The sequence below is a fragment of the Gnatocerus cornutus genome, chromosome 2, assembly GCF_029298725.1.
Source record: "Gnatocerus cornutus isolate USDA-ARS CGAHR chromosome 2, icGnaCorn1.1, whole genome shotgun sequence".
NCBI lineage: Eukaryota > Metazoa > Arthropoda > Insecta > Coleoptera > Tenebrionidae > Gnatocerus > Gnatocerus cornutus.
In genome coordinates this window covers 6,231,115-6,249,759 of record NC_142234.1, presented here as the reverse complement: position 1 = coordinate 6,249,759, position 18,645 = coordinate 6,231,115, and the positions used below count along the sequence as shown (strand labels likewise).

The 18,645-nt window shown below is 33.2% G+C and overlaps 2 protein-coding genes across 3 annotated transcripts; one reads left to right on the top strand and one right to left on the bottom strand.

Annotated features, from left to right (window-relative positions):
• Positions 1–134: 134 nt before the first annotated feature.
• On the bottom strand, positions 135–14,477 carry blot (solute carrier family member bloated tubules). Of its 2 annotated transcripts, XM_088050483.1 has the most exons (11): positions 14,094–14,477; positions 9,606–9,980; positions 4,185–4,428; positions 3,960–4,102; positions 2,184–2,227; positions 2,042–2,134; positions 1,826–1,991; positions 1,440–1,778; positions 1,170–1,395; positions 859–1,121; positions 135–810 (listed from the first exon to the last, which is right to left on the bottom strand). In XM_088050483.1, exons 1-11 carry the CDS (start codon positions 14,148–14,150, stop codon positions 250–252), a joined length of 2,511 nt encoding a protein of 836 aa, XP_087906609.1. In that variant the 5' UTR covers positions 14,151–14,477; the 3' UTR covers positions 135–249. The 2 variants fall into 2 exon arrangements, with proteins under 2 accessions (XP_087906609.1, XP_087906610.1); XM_088050484.1 differs by lacking the exons at positions 9,606–9,980; positions 14,094–14,477 and adding an exon at positions 6,433–6,667.
• Positions 14,478–17,330: 2,853 nt separating this feature from the next.
• Positions 17,331–18,601, top strand: LOC148178309 (glycoprotein endo-alpha-1,2-mannosidase-like). Its single transcript, XM_088029227.1, has 3 exons — positions 17,331–17,813; positions 17,858–18,110; positions 18,157–18,601. The coding sequence occupies exons 1-3, from the start codon at positions 17,375–17,377 to the stop codon at positions 18,548–18,550; spliced, it is 1,086 nt and encodes a 361-aa protein (XP_087885353.1). The 5' UTR covers positions 17,331–17,374; the 3' UTR covers positions 18,551–18,601.
• The last annotated feature ends 44 nt before the right edge of the window (positions 18,602–18,645 follow it).

Here is an 18,645-nt window from a genome sequence, read left to right as displayed (position 1 = left end):
GTTTTATTAATTTAATTTCCGTGAATGGGAATGGTGGATGCGCCGGGTTGATTGTTTGCGCCTTTTATTTTTTCCATTCGTGTCAGTAGAGTCATCTTAAGATTCTAATATAAAGGTAAAAGAAACAATTGTTGGTACTTTTATATTAAAAATCATATTTAAAAAATAAATAACATTAACTGAGTAAACAACTTAGGTACGTATTTTACTTAACTAGAAATATGTACACAAATACAAGGAAAAAGAGAATTACAGTTCTGTGGCATCTTCACTTTGGCTAAATCGTCTGTGACAGACGTGCGTTATGTTATCCGTTTCGGGAATCACATAAGGTCCTTTTCTGAAGGTACCATACCCGTCCGGATTTTCTTGAATCTCCTGTGTCCTCTGTGACAAAGGATTGATATTAGTCTTAAACCCATCATTGTAATAAGTATTTCGCATGCTAACAGTAATGGTATTTGGTGGATCCAAAGAATCTACCAGCGACGTCACTTTCAAAGGTTTCTTTTGCAAATTTCTCTTCATACTTTCATTTTGAATGCAGTAAGGTTCAACATATTCTGCGCTTCCATTACTATGTCGGAAATTCTGATTCTGATCGTTGACTGTGTAATTCATGCTTCTACTCAAAGTAGCTTTTTTCGCGCTCTTTTTTACGGAGCGAGTGTAATCGCGTGTTCCTCTACGTTTCAGAGTGAAATCTTTTTCGCCTTGTTTGGCTTTACTGTTCCACTGGACCCATCTGTGGCGTTGCATGGGATCTTTAGGGCCCCAGTTGTGTGATGGTTTAAGTGATGCTTTGAATTTCTGTAAAAACTGTTTTATAGAGATTCGACGAAAATTCTGTAAACTTACATCAATGATTGTGTAGCCGTCTTGTTGTGTAACAGTATAAAAACCGACGACAAAAATAAATATGGCAGCGATGAGGACTGTTGACCATCCCGTTCCGTACAACCATTCTGGATCATTGCAGAAGATCTCTTTTGGGAAAGTGATCAAAGCCCAGGCGAAGATTCCGGTCAATAGCAGAGGTAGGAACCACCATAGGATCAACCAAACGTTGCTGAGTATGTGACCTAACATGAACTCAAAGTCCGATTTTATCCGTTCGGTTCCTGGAATTTCACGTTTAGCTGAAGAAACAATGATAAATAAGAGACTACCGTAGAATGCAATAAGTGCCAAGACTTCAATGATGACCGAGACAATGATTAAGTTGCCTACTATGTAATGATCCAGTAGACGCACAATCAGGAAGTCAGACTCCAATAAAATGGCACAACCAAGCACAAAGCCAGTGAAGCTCAAAATAATGCTAGTCTGCCACCATTTCAGGCGTTTCTTGTTTTGTACTGTTATTGCTTTCAGCAGTGTGTAGGTGATAGTTACCTGAAAAAATTAGTTACAAATGTTTAAAAGTTTCATTAACTTACCATGCTGATGAAACCACTGAGCAGAATGGCAGCGAAAGCAACAATAGCCCAAATTTTTGCTTCATCTTTATCTTCACTCTTAACCATGATGGTGTAAATAAGAGCCAGAAGATGAAGCTCGGACATATCTTCCGATCCAGAACCTACAATGTCGACCTCGCAGGAGAAAATGTAAACAATGATGACAGTCCCGATGCCAAACAGGAGATTGAGACCAATGAAGCCCAATGCGGTCCATAAAGGATTGACTTTGTTATAAATAATTCCCGCACTCGTAATGAAAGTTCCAAACCCGACATTCGTGGAGAAGAAGACTTGGATGGCGGCATAGTACCAGATCTAGAATTTGCCCGTTATTATATGATTGGTTTGTGGCACCAACTTACGTATGAATTCTTGAGAAGGGACCAGTCGGTGTCTTTTAACTTTTCCAGACTTTCGAACTCTCCTTCTACATCTATTGCTTTTACTGTGAGTGCGATTAAACATCCCAACACCGGAAATAAGAGAAATGATAGGGATTTAAGGAAGCTTTTTGTTCTTCGTATTGACCTGAAAACGTCGCTGTTACTCTGTTTTCGCATGCCGCGTCTTTTACTTACAGAACTATTATTACAACCCAAATGGTGAACAAAATACCCGCGAATATCCCATACCAATATAGATCCTTAAACGGAGATTCGAGGAAAGTTTTCCTGAAAAACGTACTTAGAAGAATAGTTTACGTAAATTCCTAGTCCTTACTTTAGACATTGTTGCCCATCTTGTCCATCAGCAGAGTATCCACTCTGTAAAGAAATACAGTTAATTTTGGTGGACGTTACTTAAATTCCTTGAACTTGTCTTTGTAAACAGACCGCGTCCTTTTACATCTAATTGATTACATTAGCCACAAAAATGTGTATTTGGTAATTCGTCCACGCCGCGCTGCTTTAACCATAACAAATTACCTGCTTTTTTCTAATCATCCTAATTTACGTAACACTCTGTGATCATTTAAAATTTGGAAGCAGGTATCACTGTAATGACTCAGACAAATTAAGGCTTAACGATCTAATCAGTGCCCGGACTGTTAATTAATTTCAAGCCACTACTGACCAACTTCTCTCAGGAAGTCGTGTTTAATGGCCATAACGTCATTCCACAATTAAAATTTTTTGTACGTAGCGAGATTGGCCGGAAACTGTTTCAATTTGAGCGAATGAAAGAAATTGTTTTGTGGAAAAGTGAGAGGTGTCAGTGAAATCAATATCTTCGCTTGAGGATCGGAAAAAAATCTTGTATAATTATAGCCATTTGTAGCTTATATTTATGCAAATGGTTTTTTGTTAAATCAGGTGGACACGACTGTAAAGAAATGTAAACATGTGCTTCTGGATATTCGATAATTAATGGAAAAATTTCAGACTGTTTTTCAACTCTAATCGCCTAGCTTTGTAAAAAATCGAGAAAGAAATTTAAAGAAAACCCAAACTTCATACTCTATTTAATCGAGCCTATGTAATCAGCTTTTAATATTATTTGATAAATATATTTTTTTATGCTTTCTTTTTTTGTAATAATGGTAACTGATACTGATGAGTGATCATATAACAATTATTATAATTTGTAACCCTGCCCTAAAATCTAAACCAATATCTACAAGAATATTTGCATTTATCATGAATAATTTAACAATGATATTTTCGATTTGGCCAAATTTATTGTTACAAATATAAAAAATAACCTTGTAATCTTCCGCAAGTCAGTTGTTTCAAACTTGTTTCTGCGTTTTATGAAACCTAATCTTGATACTTTAATAAATACATAATAAAACTCTTCCAGATAATTATAGGTATGCATATGTCGTCTTTAATTCAATTAAAATCGTTTTGAAAAACATACGACAGGTTAGTGAACTAGCCCCTCTTACAATGTTACATTATTTAATCGTTCAATTAAAGAAGACCTTTGTATAGTGTTTATAATAATTATAACTTAATCACACGCAATTTAAAATAATACAGCAATTTATGTGAAGTATTTATAGTCTTATTACGCAAAAAACTTTAAATACAATAGTTCATTGTCACAGTCAAAAAGGCAAGGAATAAATATCTTATCCGTTATTCATGTCATCTCCAGATGTGCTGCATAAAATTATCTCTATAATTACCATTACCTCGGCGTAAGCCAAACTAAAATGGTGTTCGACAAATATTTTTTTATCGTTTCCTTGACACAGACCCTTCCATTTCATTGATAAGACCTAATTAGTGTTTGTGAACAATAATTTTAAAGTTGATAGCATGTTGAGAATATATTATTTAACAATGAAGCATTGAACAATGCCAAGATAATCACGCAATTATTTTTCATGGTGGTTTTAGCTTAAAGTTGTTTTATTGGCAACATTCATATTTATATGGAATTGCAATAGTAATTGTTACATGCTAGCCCGTCATCATCAAGGACAATTTATTTCCGGTTAAAACGGTTTTTTGTCATAGACTAGGTATGACAGTGGTTTGTTACACTCACCTCTTTCATTTTTATTGATGTGCATTGGGAAAAAGGAACTGTATGAGTTGGCGTCCAGATTATGTAGTAAAGGGAGAGCCCCATATACAGGGGGTAGTATAGCCCTAGAAGACATCCCGCTATGAGTTTAACGAAGCCTATACCTGTAAAACATAAATTTCCGTTAACTGCGTGAAACTCAGACAAAATTAATTACTCCTACATAATAATTAATTGTTAACTGACCTTTGAAGAAGGGTATCGCCCTCCACGATTTGATGAACCCTTCAGGCGCCAACTGACCTATTCCTAACTCGAGGAACAGCAAAGGAAAACCAACAAGTACGGAAAGAATGATATACGCCACCAAAAACGGAAGTCCACCTTGTAATAATGTGGTCTGCGGAAGCCGATACAGGTTACCAAAACCAGCTGCTAGGGATATGGTGCACAAGATCGTCTCCAAATGAGTAAACCACGTCTGGCAGGACTGAAACAATACCAATAATGTCATTATTTTGTGGGTACTTCCATAAGGACGCTTTCTCTTCCCACAGGCAAAGTATCTGTCGATACTGTTAAACGGCACATTTCCGCTTACATTTTGCCCAATTTCCTGTTATTGTAACGACACGGCAGGCTTACAAGTCCCTTAAAAATTTTAATAGAATCATTGGCAAAATTAATTATGATACATCATTACCAAGAATTTGTTCAGACAGGTTAGTAAAATCGACTGTGCTTTTATTTTCTTGTAATTATCTTAAATGCATTACGTATTGATTTAAAAAATGAATTTATCAAGCTTGAACGTTCGTGCAGGTAATTAGTTAAATGTCACGAAAAGCTACAACTGATTATTTTGCACTGATTCATTCAAGTGGAAGTTTCGTTCTAACTATAATTAGAAATGAATTTATTAAGCTATAACATGAAAGTGGTGGATAAAAGCAATTGCATTGCACTGAGCGCTACACTGGCAGCTACAGCATTTTTTACATTGTAGCTGGTTTGTAAAGCCTTGTGCTGATGAATTTTTCATTACTGTGTCAACATGAATAAGTGAAGTAAATGATAAATATAATTTTTACATGCAGTTTACGTCTTCGGGATTTTTACCACTTGTGGCAGTATTTGTTTTAGCTTCAATAAATTAATAATTTGATGTCGTTTTTATTTCCAGTTTCAGTGGCTAGGAAAATTATAAAACCGCACATTTAATTTGCATTCAAAATTTCGCCTCTGGTAATGCACGAGAAGCGCAGGAAACGACAGCGAAATTCTAAATTCTCCATACTTCCGTTCGACTTATTTTCATTACCAAGACACCGAATTTTGCAAGTTCTCGAATTTTCATGACTAAAAGTGCCGAAATAATGATTGAAATTGGGCAAGACGCAAAGATAGTTACGTCACGACATATTTCATAAACTCGCATTGCAAAAATAATTGCCAATTATAATGTCTCTGTTAAAATTATTTTCAGCGATTAAGTGACAGGTTAGTGGCAATTATTAAGTTTTTAAGGGAGAATAAGCACTTGATGAACTTTAATATTACACAAAATTAAAAATAATTAATACACGTGCAGAAACAATAGGTTTATGTAACCTACACCTTGGAATTCAATGTCATACCTTCTATAATAGCCAACAAGTTTTAAAGAGGAAGAAGATAGAACGTTAAAATATTGATTATTCTATTCACTCAAGTATCATAAATATATGATAGTCCTGTTTTCGGTTCACGGCGTCGTTAATTTATTAATATTACCATTACCGTTCAATAAAAGTGGTGTTTTAATATAATATACATCAATCTTCTTTCTTAAGCGGAAGTGTTAAAACTGATGAATATTAATAGCACGATATCTTAATGTATTCTTCGTACCAATACAATTATGAAAGTGTTAGCTACATTTAACTACACTATTAACTAATTAAAAGAGTAAAGAGTGATATTAGTACACAAATAAAAGAGAAGTGGGTTAAAGTTCCACTGTGCATAACAAAATGTAGCAAATCAAACTGAGCAAGGATAGATAAAAAGGAAAATTGTATTGTGCTTACGACTTGTCGCTGTCATTAATTTAACGCAGGTTTACCGCTTCATTGAACAAAACCAGCGCTACAATACTATTGTTAATAGCTGGAATTTTCTTGAAATAATAATCCGCCATCAAATGCGAATTTATCGGAACTTGTGGCATTTTTTACAACAATTCCTTGCAAGGTAACGGCAACTTTATGAAAGATAACATCAGTAATGAATTATCGTATTCAATACCACGTGGTTACGAGCAGTGAGGCTTGGAAATTTTAATTTAAAATTAAAAAAAAACCGTATCATATATGGAGCTAAGATCCGCAGTTCTTCTACATTAAATATGAGCCTCTTTGGAATGCGATTCTGGAAAAAGCGGTCAAACATAAAATTATATCTAATGGCGCTACACGGACCCTTCGGAAAAACTAACTTGCTAATTAAAACTCACTTTAACTTTTTCCAAATTTTTGTAGCAAGGGGAGCGTTTGACCAAACACTTCAACTTGAAGTTCCAGGTGTTTAAATGTTCGCACCTCCTCAAGTAGAACTGTGGTGGGTACGTATTGTATTGATGATATTGAAACAGTTTGTTGTTGTAGTCCAACAACATCACGACTTTTTACAAAAGCACTTACGCATTTTCGAACTGGTCTTAACGAAGCGTACTCGAAGACTAACCCGTAAGCTTTATTAATAAAGAAGCGCAGTATCTGAGCCCAACAGACTGTGAAAAACAGCTGCTAATTTGCTCTTCCACAATCTAAAGATCTTCGAAGGGCAGATGGATGTAATTATTGGGCAACCAGTGGAGCAATAATTTGTGAAAAAGGTCTTTTCCTTTATCGATTGGATATGTAAAAGTTGGACTAACGACCAAACAAAGAAACAATAGAGTTACGAAAGACAATTGCAAGTGGCGTAGAAAAGTATCTTATCAAAATGATATTAAAAATAACGCTTACGTGAATTTGTTGTATTTATGTACTTTTTTTTACATTTTCTAGAGCGTGATGAGGATCGATTTAATTTCGGTTAAAGTAATAACTGTTGGAACATCCATTAACTGTGGAATTATTACTTCCTGGAGTTTGATTATCGTCAATCATGAAATTTCCGTTAAGATTATTATTTTCCAACAATAAAGTGATAGTAACATAGATATGGTCGGTTTTCGTCTTTGAATAACTACATTGGAGATCTGAGAAATGTATCGATTTTTACACCGACGAATAACAAAGAAACGAGAGAAATCTTAGCTAACAAAGAGTTAGATAAAATTTTCTTTGTTGAAACTTCAAAAAATTTCAACCGTTTCTATTGAAAAGGGTGAGAGAGTTTGTCATGGTAACTACATGTAATACCAGTTATGCAAGAGTCGAGTACAAGATGTTTCACTTATGGGTCTGTTGTCCAACAATGCTAAAGAATAAATAAATGCGTAACTTTAACCGACGACAATATTAATAACAAAGGATGTTTGTGAGTGGAATTAGGTAAAGATGACCCCTTTTAGTGTTGGTACTTGAATGATCGTCTTAGTTGACAAGTCCAAATGATTGATAACGTATCAGAAAAAATTCCTTGTATCATTTTATACTATAAATAGTCAAGGTACTGAACGGTAGATCAGATAAAATTAATCAGGTCTAATTTTCTAGAAATTGTGGAAACAATTAAACAACGTATTCTATATTTTTTATTAGGTATTTAGTCATTTTCACTACAGTTTTTGAAATTGAGATGACTAACATTTGTGCATAAATACAGTTAAAATTTTTAATGACTTTGTCGACTGTTTGTTTGTTGCATTCTCTTTTACGGATTTTAAGAAAATTGAGCAAACGAAATGCATACTATTTTAGGTAAATTGAGATTCATTATTTGAAAAATGTTTCAACTCAAAAAGCTTTGTTGAGCAGCACTGAAATAAAGTCCTTTTGTTTCTATTACGCGAAAGATTCCTGAGGTTAAGGGTTAAAATTTACGAAAAAGGGAATTCGCATCAATCAAAAATACATTTTGAAATTTTCAGAATTCCACTTTAATTTTTAAAATGGACAATTATTCTCTTATTTCTTAATACAGAATGGGAGGTTCCACCCTTATTTCTTTAAAAATTAGTGATAAATAGTTAATTAAGTTATTTTTTAATTGAATTTAATATATTAAATTGCGGGATTGCCCTCGTTAGATTTAAACTACTTTAATTTTAAATTTTCTACATTAAACAATCTAACTGAGACATGCAATTTTAAACTTTATTTCATATGCTTGTTGAAGATATTAAATTTATTGGTAATTTTTGGACAACTTTTTTTTGGAAATGTCACAATAAAACAGTGTTTGAATTCAAAAAATATCTGACCTTACAAAATCATTTATGAAAATTATTTTTCTTTAAATTTGTAAAACAAATGTTCAATGTTAATATCCCAAAACTTAAAAAATATACATAGAGCAAATATGCACTAAGCCGACGACTTGTCCGAAAACTGCATTTTTTCCAGATTCTTATTAACAGTGATCTTGTTCCTCATTCTTGTTTTTACTCACATTTTAGTCGTTTGAATCACGCTATCGCACCTTTTTGCTATTGTTTGAGGACTTACAAAAAAATTACAGTTAGCGAATTGTAATAAAATGAAATTACGTTCATAACAGATTAGAACTCCGCAAGACTGGTCCTCATAATTTAATGGTTTTTATACTTTTCCTTTCAAATCTTTCTGGATAACGGAGCAAATATTTACGTCGATCAAAATAACTGCAGTTTTCATTCAAAAAGTTGTGTCGCGATATTACGAAAAGGTGTCCAGTTCCTTTGCAATTTGCCAAATATTGGTAGATGCATGCTATAAAACACTTGTGTGGAAAACACCACTTTCGGTTTCTTCAATGATTCATGTTTACCTGCTCCCTGCGGTGATGATACCATAACATGTAAATTAATTTACGAATTCCATTTGTATCAAGAATTGTTCTAACATGACATCATAAGAATACACAGAGATAAAGGTAGATAAAAACGGATTACTTTAAAGTGGGGTTTAATTTTTATACTTTTAATTCTAACTGACCCACAGTTAGAATTAAAAGTATAAAAATTAAACCCCACTTTAAAGTAATCCGTTTTTATCTACCTTTATCTCTGTGTATTCTTATGATGTCATGTTAGAACAATTCTTGATACAAATGGAATTCGTAAATTAATTTACATGTTATGGTATCATCACCGCAGGGAGCAGGTAAACATGAATCATTGAAGAAACCGAAAGTGGTGTTTTCCACACAAGTGTTTAACCTCTATAAATATGCAAGAAAATTCCTTTATAATGACGAGAGTGGTGACGAGGTCAATCAACCACTCGTTTTTTGATAGTTTTTATCCCCCCAAAATACACCAATTATCGGCCAACTTCGAGCAGAAAAATAGAGACGAGCAATTAACACTATCTTGTTCGTCTTGTCGTTGTCTCGGAACCACATACACAATTTAAATATTTTCGCAATTGGTACCAAGTCACCTACTTAAGCACTAAAGCGATGACATAACACTGATAAGACGTTAAAATTTTACACTTTTTGGTTGCATACGGTTAATTGTAGTTGCATTCAACATACCATTCCCATTTTTGGTGAAACCAACTTTGTCGTTGAACCCATTTCGTTTCGTTCGGAGCCCATTTCGGAACCATTATTGGAGGCTGCCGTTCGGAGGGAGGCAGATCCGAGAGTCGTGTAGTCATAAAGGTCATAATTGTTCGGAAAATCGCTTGATTTCGAATCGTTCGATCTTATAGTTGAAGCGTACGCTGCTTCGTAGGTATTTAAGTCCACATTTCCAGTTTCTGGAATGAAGCTCAAGTTTTCGTAGGTATTTTGGGAATTTTCGATCGATAGGTTATTGTAATTTCTTATCGCACGCAACGAGGGGGACTTCAGCAAAAGCTTGGGTTTGTAGGTAGGTTCGTATATGAAGCTGATCTTCTGGGGCACCTAAAAACGATAATTATTAGAAGCCATGAAAACTATTTAATCTTATTTTGTGCTAATTAGGTAAACTATGTCTCTGCACTTTATGGAAAGCTCATTGACCTAATTGAAACGTGAATAAATTTTCAGTCACCGTTAGCTGGAATCGAAAGTTTTAATAACTCGTAATTTGCTTACGATCCTCAACTAGTTCAGCATTTTTGCTTACATAATTATGGCAATCAGTACCACTGGATGACTATCATGTCCTTTAATTGAAAATCTGTGTAACCATGGAAATATGTAAATAAAATCGAAAACAATCGCCTTTAACTAATCCATGGGAAACTCTGATAAGAATTGTCCACAACGAACATTATTTACCTTGAATGTGTTATTGAATGTGTCTCCAACAAACACATCATTCTGGTAAAGTGACTTTCCTCGTCAACACTAAATTTGGAAAAACAAAACAACCGCAAATTTAAAGGTGACAAACAAAAATTTCCTGCAATTTTAAAGCTTATAAATTATAAGTATAAGCTTCAGTTCACGCCCGCTTAGTTTTCGACAGAAGTTTCAATAAAATAAATTAATATGCATCATCTCACCGGAATAATTAAAAATTGAGTTATTTCCGGTGAAACCGAAAATTCACAATGCATGGCGAATGAGCGGAAACCGCAAGTCAATTTTCAACTCCAAATTTTATCAATTTTAGTTTTAATAAATGTCCCCACACAGGAGAGGAGTGAATTTTCCGCTTATCACGATTCATTGTAACGAATTTTCCATGAAATGCGACATTGTCAACATGGACATAATTAACTTTGTGTGTTGTACTTTGACGAGGAAACTAATGTTGACCAGTTGATTTCCTGTTTTATTTATATTAACTTCAAGTGCTTGAAAAAACCGCAAGAAACGGGAGTTTTAATGCACTTCAAAAGTCAAAACAATGCGAGTTATTATTGTTTGTGAATCAGTGTTACTTACTAAATAAACAATGCTAAAATGAAAAACATACAAAAATGTGTTGTCGATCTGCAAATTGGATAGAATTGTTTCATCACAGAGAAAATTGAAAAATTGTTATTAATTTAGGTCTTTTGAAACTGATCAAATTACGCAGATATTTTACTTTCTATAAATTATAGTTGTATAACATAATAATAAAGAAACATTTAAATAGTTAGTGTTCATGCCTGCAAAAAACTTTTATATGTGGGTTTCTAAAAAAAGAGAAGAAAAAGTTAAGGTTCAAATATTTCTGTAGTTTTATTTGAATCTGAATAAAAGTCCGCTCTTAAGATCTGACCACGTTTTCAACGGGCGCAAAATTAACGAAGCAGAAGATCCAAAAATTCATTGTTAGCTGTCCACTTAGTTGCCATTAATTATTCCAATCGCCATAAATTAGCCTTATCTTTCAGACTTCGAAGAGGAATTCAATGGTGTGCGCTAAAATCCACTTGCACCTATTGGTTACTAAGATTTTTGTATTTGAAATTACGGAAAGTTGCCTCGGAGAGATAAAAGTTTCTCAATCTTCAGCATTTCCGGAGTTTTTTTTAAATGTGGTGTTATCTATCTCAATTTCGAAATTTTTTAATTTCAGTTAATTTCTTAGAAAACGAATAAAACAATGAGAAATTGTCCACCTATGTGGAATGAAATCAACCAATCTGATCTTGAACAAATGTAAAAAGTCTAAAAATTTCGAAACCAAAGTAAAATAATTCGACGAACGTGGTTGCAGTCGTTACAAAATTGGATGTATTCGCTCATATTTATCTTCCTGAGTACTAAAAGTTGCTAATAGGTAAATGTATAAAAGTGTAAATGTTGTGCAATGTTGCTAATCCGGAAAGGAAGTTCTTGCACTTAGTGACAGTCATTAGGTTAACGAGAATAAGATTGGATGCACTGTGAGTTTTCAAGAATGGATATTCAGAATCGTTCTAGATTTATAGATAAGGTAAGTAGATCATTATAAACCAAAAATGACGCAAAACAACTAATTTTGAATTCTGTGAATGTACGAATTATGTAAGTCCACTTTTAAAAAAAAATACCTTTAATTAGTCATTTTCCTCGCTCTGAGAAACAGCGTTTCGTTTATTAGCTCAAATAAAGTGTGATTGTCTTTAGTTTTTATTTTCATATGCATTTGTCTCTAAGAGTAATGTTATCAGAGGTGAAAATTTGTAATTTATAGGGCGTAAAAACCGGATGCTTATCGCGGAAATTTCATTTTTCTTTAGCCATTAAACATGTTTTATTTAGATTCATTCTAGAATCAAATTGTAACTAATAAAATAACTGTACATTTGTAAGAAAATGTGTCTTTTTATATGATAACAACTCTGACTACATACACATCACTTTTTATTGTACCATTCATTCATCACCATTATGAAAGCATTGTTTTAATTAGATGACTAATGCAGATAAAGAGATAAACATAGCGCTTAATTTCATATCATAAACTGTATTAAAATCATTTTAGCGTAAACCGACTTTGTTATGTTTGCTAAAGTCTCTACAAATTTTCCTAAATATTGTCTTTATAACAAGAATTTGTATTCACAAGATAAAGATCATAAAAGTAACTCATCACGATACATATTTGTTTTACATGATTTGATTTGCAAATTCGAGCAATTATAAAATCAATTAGGTAGTCAAGTAATTATTTTAATTACCACAACACTATATTTTATGAAATTTGAAAAATCCAAGTGCGATTACGACTTTCTCTGCATTACCTAGTTCGCATTGTAAAGTTATAAAATCCAAGTTGCACTCCTTCGGACAGACTGTTAGTACACATATTTAGGAAAATTATAGTGAAACCAACAACCAAACCTAGTATCAGTTGTATAACAACACCCTTTCGCTTCCAGCTTGTTATATCTTGTCATGCTATCAGTAAAAGTAGATTATTTATGCGTTGTATTTACATATCAATATTAAAAATTCTCCTCAATCACTGAGAATTATGAATTTTTCCTTTAAGAAAGTCCGAAGTTCACGGACGCTCTAATGGCTAATTAAATTCATTTTTTGAATTCCCATTAAAATAACTTGTAAATGACGCACTTAGAGCCATTCCAACAAAAACAGTTCAAAAATCCAATAAGTCGCTCTAGTTCATATCACTTATCTTTTATATGTACTTTCATGGTTATTTTGACGATTTTCATGCTTTCCGCACGGAATAATTTCAGTTAATAAGGACATTCGTGTTGACTAGTAAGAATTATAACTAACCGTAACAAACATTTACCACAAACTTTAAAATCAGAGTACAAATATTTGGTGATTTTAAAAAAATTACAAGGTGAGTGAGGATTATCGGAATTTATTGTTTTGTTATCATAATCACAAAAATAGTTTAAAATTGTATTTTAAGCTTATATTCAGAGACCACACAACGTGTTATATTATGTATTAGCTTATGGAGAATATTCTTTGTTGCGGTGGCTATTAATTTAATTTATTATTGTGCGTACCGCGGTAGATAAGTCTTAATTGTGGTATGTAATTAAATGGGATGAAAAGAGAAACTTTATAATAACAATGCATATTTAACATTTTAATCCTAGACTTTACTGAATTTACGTTGTTTTAATTTTTAGATTAGGTAAATATTATGTATGCAACAACAAATTTAGCATAAAATGTATAAATTTATTTTCAATCCTTTCTGGTATTTTTGAAAAAAAATTGTGCCTTAGTATAGCGTTGGATCGAAAACTACTCATTGTGAGTGGCATTTAAAAATTAAAATTTTATCGTGATACCAATTAAATTTGTAAAACAACAAATGGTAATGAACTTAATTCAAGTTTTTTGTAGACCTATTCACGTCATAATGTGCTCAAAATTATAATAAATTACCCGTAAAATGTTTTGCCAGGTTTTCATGTGTTGGAAGGAAATCTAATACTTCTACAATTTGCATACATAACAACAAAGTTGGGGTAATAAAAAACTAATGGGCACTTTAAATGGAAGTTTGACCATCACAAAATCATATAATTTTTTTCCGATTTAATTGTGCGGTCAAAATTCAAGTATGTATTATTTTCAGATTAATTTAAAATTATAGTGTAGAAAGAAAAAAAAGCTTACTGGTTGTCCATCGGCCAGTTCCTGGGGGGCACTTTTGGCATCCCACTTTTCACGCATTTCTACGATGACGCATAAACCTTTTTGTTTTATATTATCAGAAAAGATCTTGTTATCTTATCGATAACTAATCAAAATATTCGACTTATCCACATTTTATTCGCATTTTTTTCTGAAATACAACTACGCGTGTGTACTGTTTTTCCAGTTAATTCACTGTTTATACATATTAGACCGTTGATAAACACAAGTTTGTTATTTTCTAAACACACGACCGCGACGGTTTCAAATCGACCGTAAACTGTTATTACGAGGCACCTGCTTTACCAGGTCCGCACTCTCGCACGTTGCGCTAACGACTCGTTGAGTGTGAGGTGTAGCCTCAGGAACCCCCATCACCGACAGCCTTCCAAGGATGATGATAACATAACACCGGTGACGACGACGCCGGAGGCTATGACTCTTGCAGCATGCGGATTTGGGATTATGACTAATATTTATTAAATTATTGTTGGATGAGCCGTACAAAAAGTTCCGTTATGCATTATCATGCTTGTTTATTTAAAGTATGATCAGAAACTTGAGTAAATTGTTGTTGCTAGTATTAAAGTTCTAGAATTTACGCGGTGGAGGTAAACAACTATAGCCACAGAAATTTAATCTGACTGAATGACCACAAACATTATGCGTTCTGTGATTACAGGTAATCTTTATGTTGCCTATGTCAGTCGGGTTGGAGGGCTAAATGGGTAATAAATTTGAGTTTTAAACCGCTTAAAAGTGAGCTTAAACAAAAAAATTCTAAATATTCCAAACATTCCGATAAAAATTGTAATTAATACGTTAAATTTATAAATTAAGTTAATATCAATGGAGTGCTAAAATTTTCATGGAAAACCAGTTTACAAAGTAGGATTTGGTAAAAACAACTTTATTATGAATAAAGTATGCAGGAATAATTGTTAAATATATCGTAACCTAATCAGTCTGACTAAGTAAATACATACATACAATATAGACCGTAGACTCTACAACTGCATGTAAATTTTGAAAAAAAAAGCGAAATTTTCAGAACATTTACAATCTAGAAAACCAAAACCTTCCAAAAATAATATAATATAGGTGTTCTATTTAAAATGAACAACTTGACTACTACGTCCGGAACTTTGTCACAAAATTGTGAATATTTTTATTTGATTTTCGTCTTATTGACTTACTCTATAGTTCCCAAATTTTCAAATTTCCATCGTTTGTAATTTTTGAAAACAATGTCGAATAAGTTTGTCGTGGACCACTCTGTATGATAATGATAATAATTATTTTATTTTGTAATAATTATGTAGGTAATATGCGATTATTTTGTTTTAAATACATTTTTATAAACCTTCCTCGTTTTTTTCATAAACTTGTAAAAAAATAAACCAAATACATTCAATGTAAAGCAACGAAGATGTTTGTAATCATAATTAAATTATAATTATTATCAATCGCGACAGAAACTGTTTGAGAACCCAGACACAAATAAAGCAATATGGAAAAGTGGTTATTAAAAGCCAGGTTTTATATTCATATACAAAAAAGAAAAATAAATTGTAACCTGTAGAAAATCTTTTTTTTTCATTTTCATCTGCCTCTATAACCCACGTGTAAATTACATTTTTTATAGTCCCCGTTCAAAGATTTAATACAGAATAGCCCATAATTTTTAACAGATTAGTTGAATAAAAATATTTGAAGAAATCCGATAATTTTCCTATTATTCAGTCTACATATTTTTTTACGGCTCGTGTTCGAGTTTATTCAAGCCATTTGTTTGACGTGCACAGTTTTAATATACAATCATTTATTATCGACAATTAGTTCACTTAATGTAACTGTACAACTTAATTGTTGACTTATTACTACGTGATCATGTTTTTAATGTTCTTCATTTTGTTGTCGTATTTTTTAGAGACGCCAAATGCATTATGAAAATTGCATTTGATTATTGCATAAATATATACGATGCGACCTGCCTACATCTAATAAATAGAATCAATTATAATCCAAATTAATGTTTTCAATTTATGCTAGGTTTTACCTTATTATTATTAAATAAAAATAAACAAACAAACTTAAATGTGCACTTAAAAACAACAAAAATATTTGAAACTTTCCCTATACCTAATATGCAAGTACTCATTAAAAGTGAATGCTCAGTTGCGCTAATTTTAATAAAATTTGGAGGTTTGTTTCGAAAACGAATGCATGTGCGGAATGTATATCGGACAAACGTTGAATGGAATTTCAACATTGCGCTTTCGGGTAAAGATAACAATGTCAACAAGTTTCTTAAAACTTACTTTCGCGCACCGTCATTAAACGAGTGTTTATTTTTATTTTGTTTACGTGTTAGACCTTGCGTAAGTGGATAAAATGCAAACACCAAAAAATTCGTTAGAGGGAAAGCCCAATATTTAGAAATGGGGATAAGCTTTGTAATAGCTCTTTAAAACCCGCAGGTAATCTGGAATTTCCAAAGAACTTTAGTGAGAAACAACTTTTATGGAACACCGAAAGTTCAGGAAATGTAGGTAAAATCTATCTTAATTGGGTAGAATTAGAAAATTAATTCGCACGTCTCTCCCCGAAATAAAGTCATCATTAACTTTCGGGATTTGGAAAATGTGTCGTGACGAAAGTCTACCCTTTGAGCTAGTAAACACTTTTCTCTTATCACTTAGATTATAAACATTGTTTCCTATATATAGGTCCTCTTAAAGCTTAAAATTGACGTGACCATTTTTCGAACATTTTTTTGACAGAAAAAGAATCAAGTGCGCAAGACTCAATTTTTTATTTTGTTCTATTCAACAAATTACATACCGTCGGCTTAGGTCGTTAAGTTGCCAAGTCCATTTTCAATTTTTTTAACCAAGACAAGGTCGAGATATTTTAATTTTTTACATATTTGTCGTCAAATCTGGGATTTGAAAATTTGGGGAATGAAAATAGAATGTTTCTTAATTCTGAAATAATAACACATAAAAGGATCCAACGCTGTACCTTTTCTGTTATCTTTTTATAAAATTGAAAACGAATTTTGTTCATATTGTTTTAGCAACTTAACAACCTAGCAACTCAACAACCTAAGCCGACGATAGGCTGTTGAGCGAAATAAATTTGCAAAGTCATCAATTTTTAAAAATAAACACCTACCTCTTATCAATCAGATTATAACGATGTTTTTTCCTATATATAAGTTCTCTTAAAGCTGAGAAACAATACCTACATTCATCATCACTATGAAGACTCTTCTTCTGTTGTCCCTATTTTCTTTGTCAACCTACGGCGCGGACGTCTACGTCCACATGATGCCTTGGTTTGAAACTAAAGACAGCAATGGTGGAACGTGGGGCATCCATTGGACTATGGCTAACCGAAACCCAGACAACGTAGTTGATGGTAAACCAGACATCGCGTCGTTCTATCATCCACAAATTGGACCTTACGCCTCCGGTGATCCCGATGTCATAGACTGGCAAACTGGCCAAATGAAAACTGCTGGTATTCGTGGCATCTTTTTAGACTGGCCTGGTACGACCCAATATGCCGATTATCCAAAAAATATGCAAAACGCGGAAGCCATTATCGCTGGTCTTGAAAGAGCTGGACTTAACTTTGCGGTAGTGTATGAAGACAATAATTTAAACTTAGCCGGAGTTGGAGACAAAATTGCTCAAGGTAAAAATTTAATCGTTAAATTCAGATAATACGTTTTTCGATAGGCACTGCTGACATGGAGTATCTTCAAAACAACTACTTTAATAAAGGCAACTACGTTCAAGTAAACGGTGCTCCTCTACTTCTCACTTTCGGTCCTCAAGCTTTGTTCGATGACAACTGGGATAACATTTTCGCACCTTTAAATCCCAAACCGACTTTCTTGACTTTATGGAACCAGCACCAACAAGGTGGGAGCATGGTATCTGGCGAATTTGCATGGGTTTACTCAAATTTCTTGGATGGTCTTAACAACTGGTCAGTTTTCTTTATCTCTGTTCTTGCTTTAACATTTATTGAATAGGTACAATTTCCAAGACGTTCCAGTTAAAGTAGGTGTTGCTTACCCAGGTTTCAATACCTTTTATGAACAAGGAGGTTGGCCAGGACCTGGTTTTACGATCGATTATAGTCTCGATACGTTTCATCAGACTTTTAATTTGGCTGTTCAAAATACCAACATAATCCAGATTTGTACCTGGAATGATTATGGAGAAGGAACTGTGGTGGAACCTACTTTGGAATTTGGTACTCAATTTTTAGAGATTATACAACAAGGGACTGGAACCAAATACACTCCTGATGATTTTAAAGAAGTTAGTGAGATCTTCTTTTTGAGAAAGCAACATGCAGGAAATGGCACCATGCTTGGCCTTCTTGCCGAACGTCATCACAACCTTATGCACAAATATGATTAGGTCTTCTTTAATAATGTATAAGAATGTTGAAATAGAATCATAAAAATATGACAGTATGTCTTTTTATGGTAAAATTGGTAAACGCGCACAGGTTT

Bases quoted from the DNA above. Each gene is read 5' to 3' on its own strand.
- blot (XM_088050483.1), bottom strand. From the start codon at position 14,150: ATGCGTGAAAAGTGGGATGCCAAAAGTGCCCCCCAGGAACTGGCCGAT. The intron at 4,429-9,605 runs GTATGTTGAATG...GTATTGTTTCAG, and splicing joins TTTCACCAAAAATGGGAATG to TCCTGCCAGACGTGGTTTAC. The intron at 811-858 runs GTAAGTTTACAG...CAGTTTTTACAG, and splicing joins ACGGCTACACAATCATTGAT to AAATTCAAAGCATCACTTAA.
- LOC148178309 (XM_088029227.1), top strand. From the start codon at position 17,375: ATGAAGACTCTTCTTCTGTTGTCCCTATTTTCTTTGTCAACCTACGGC. The intron at 17,814-17,857 runs GTAAAAATTTAA...GTTTTTCGATAG, and splicing joins TGGAGACAAAATTGCTCAAG to GCACTGCTGACATGGAGTAT. The intron at 18,111-18,156 runs GTCAGTTTTCTT...TTTATTGAATAG, and splicing joins TTGGATGGTCTTAACAACTG to GTACAATTTCCAAGACGTTC.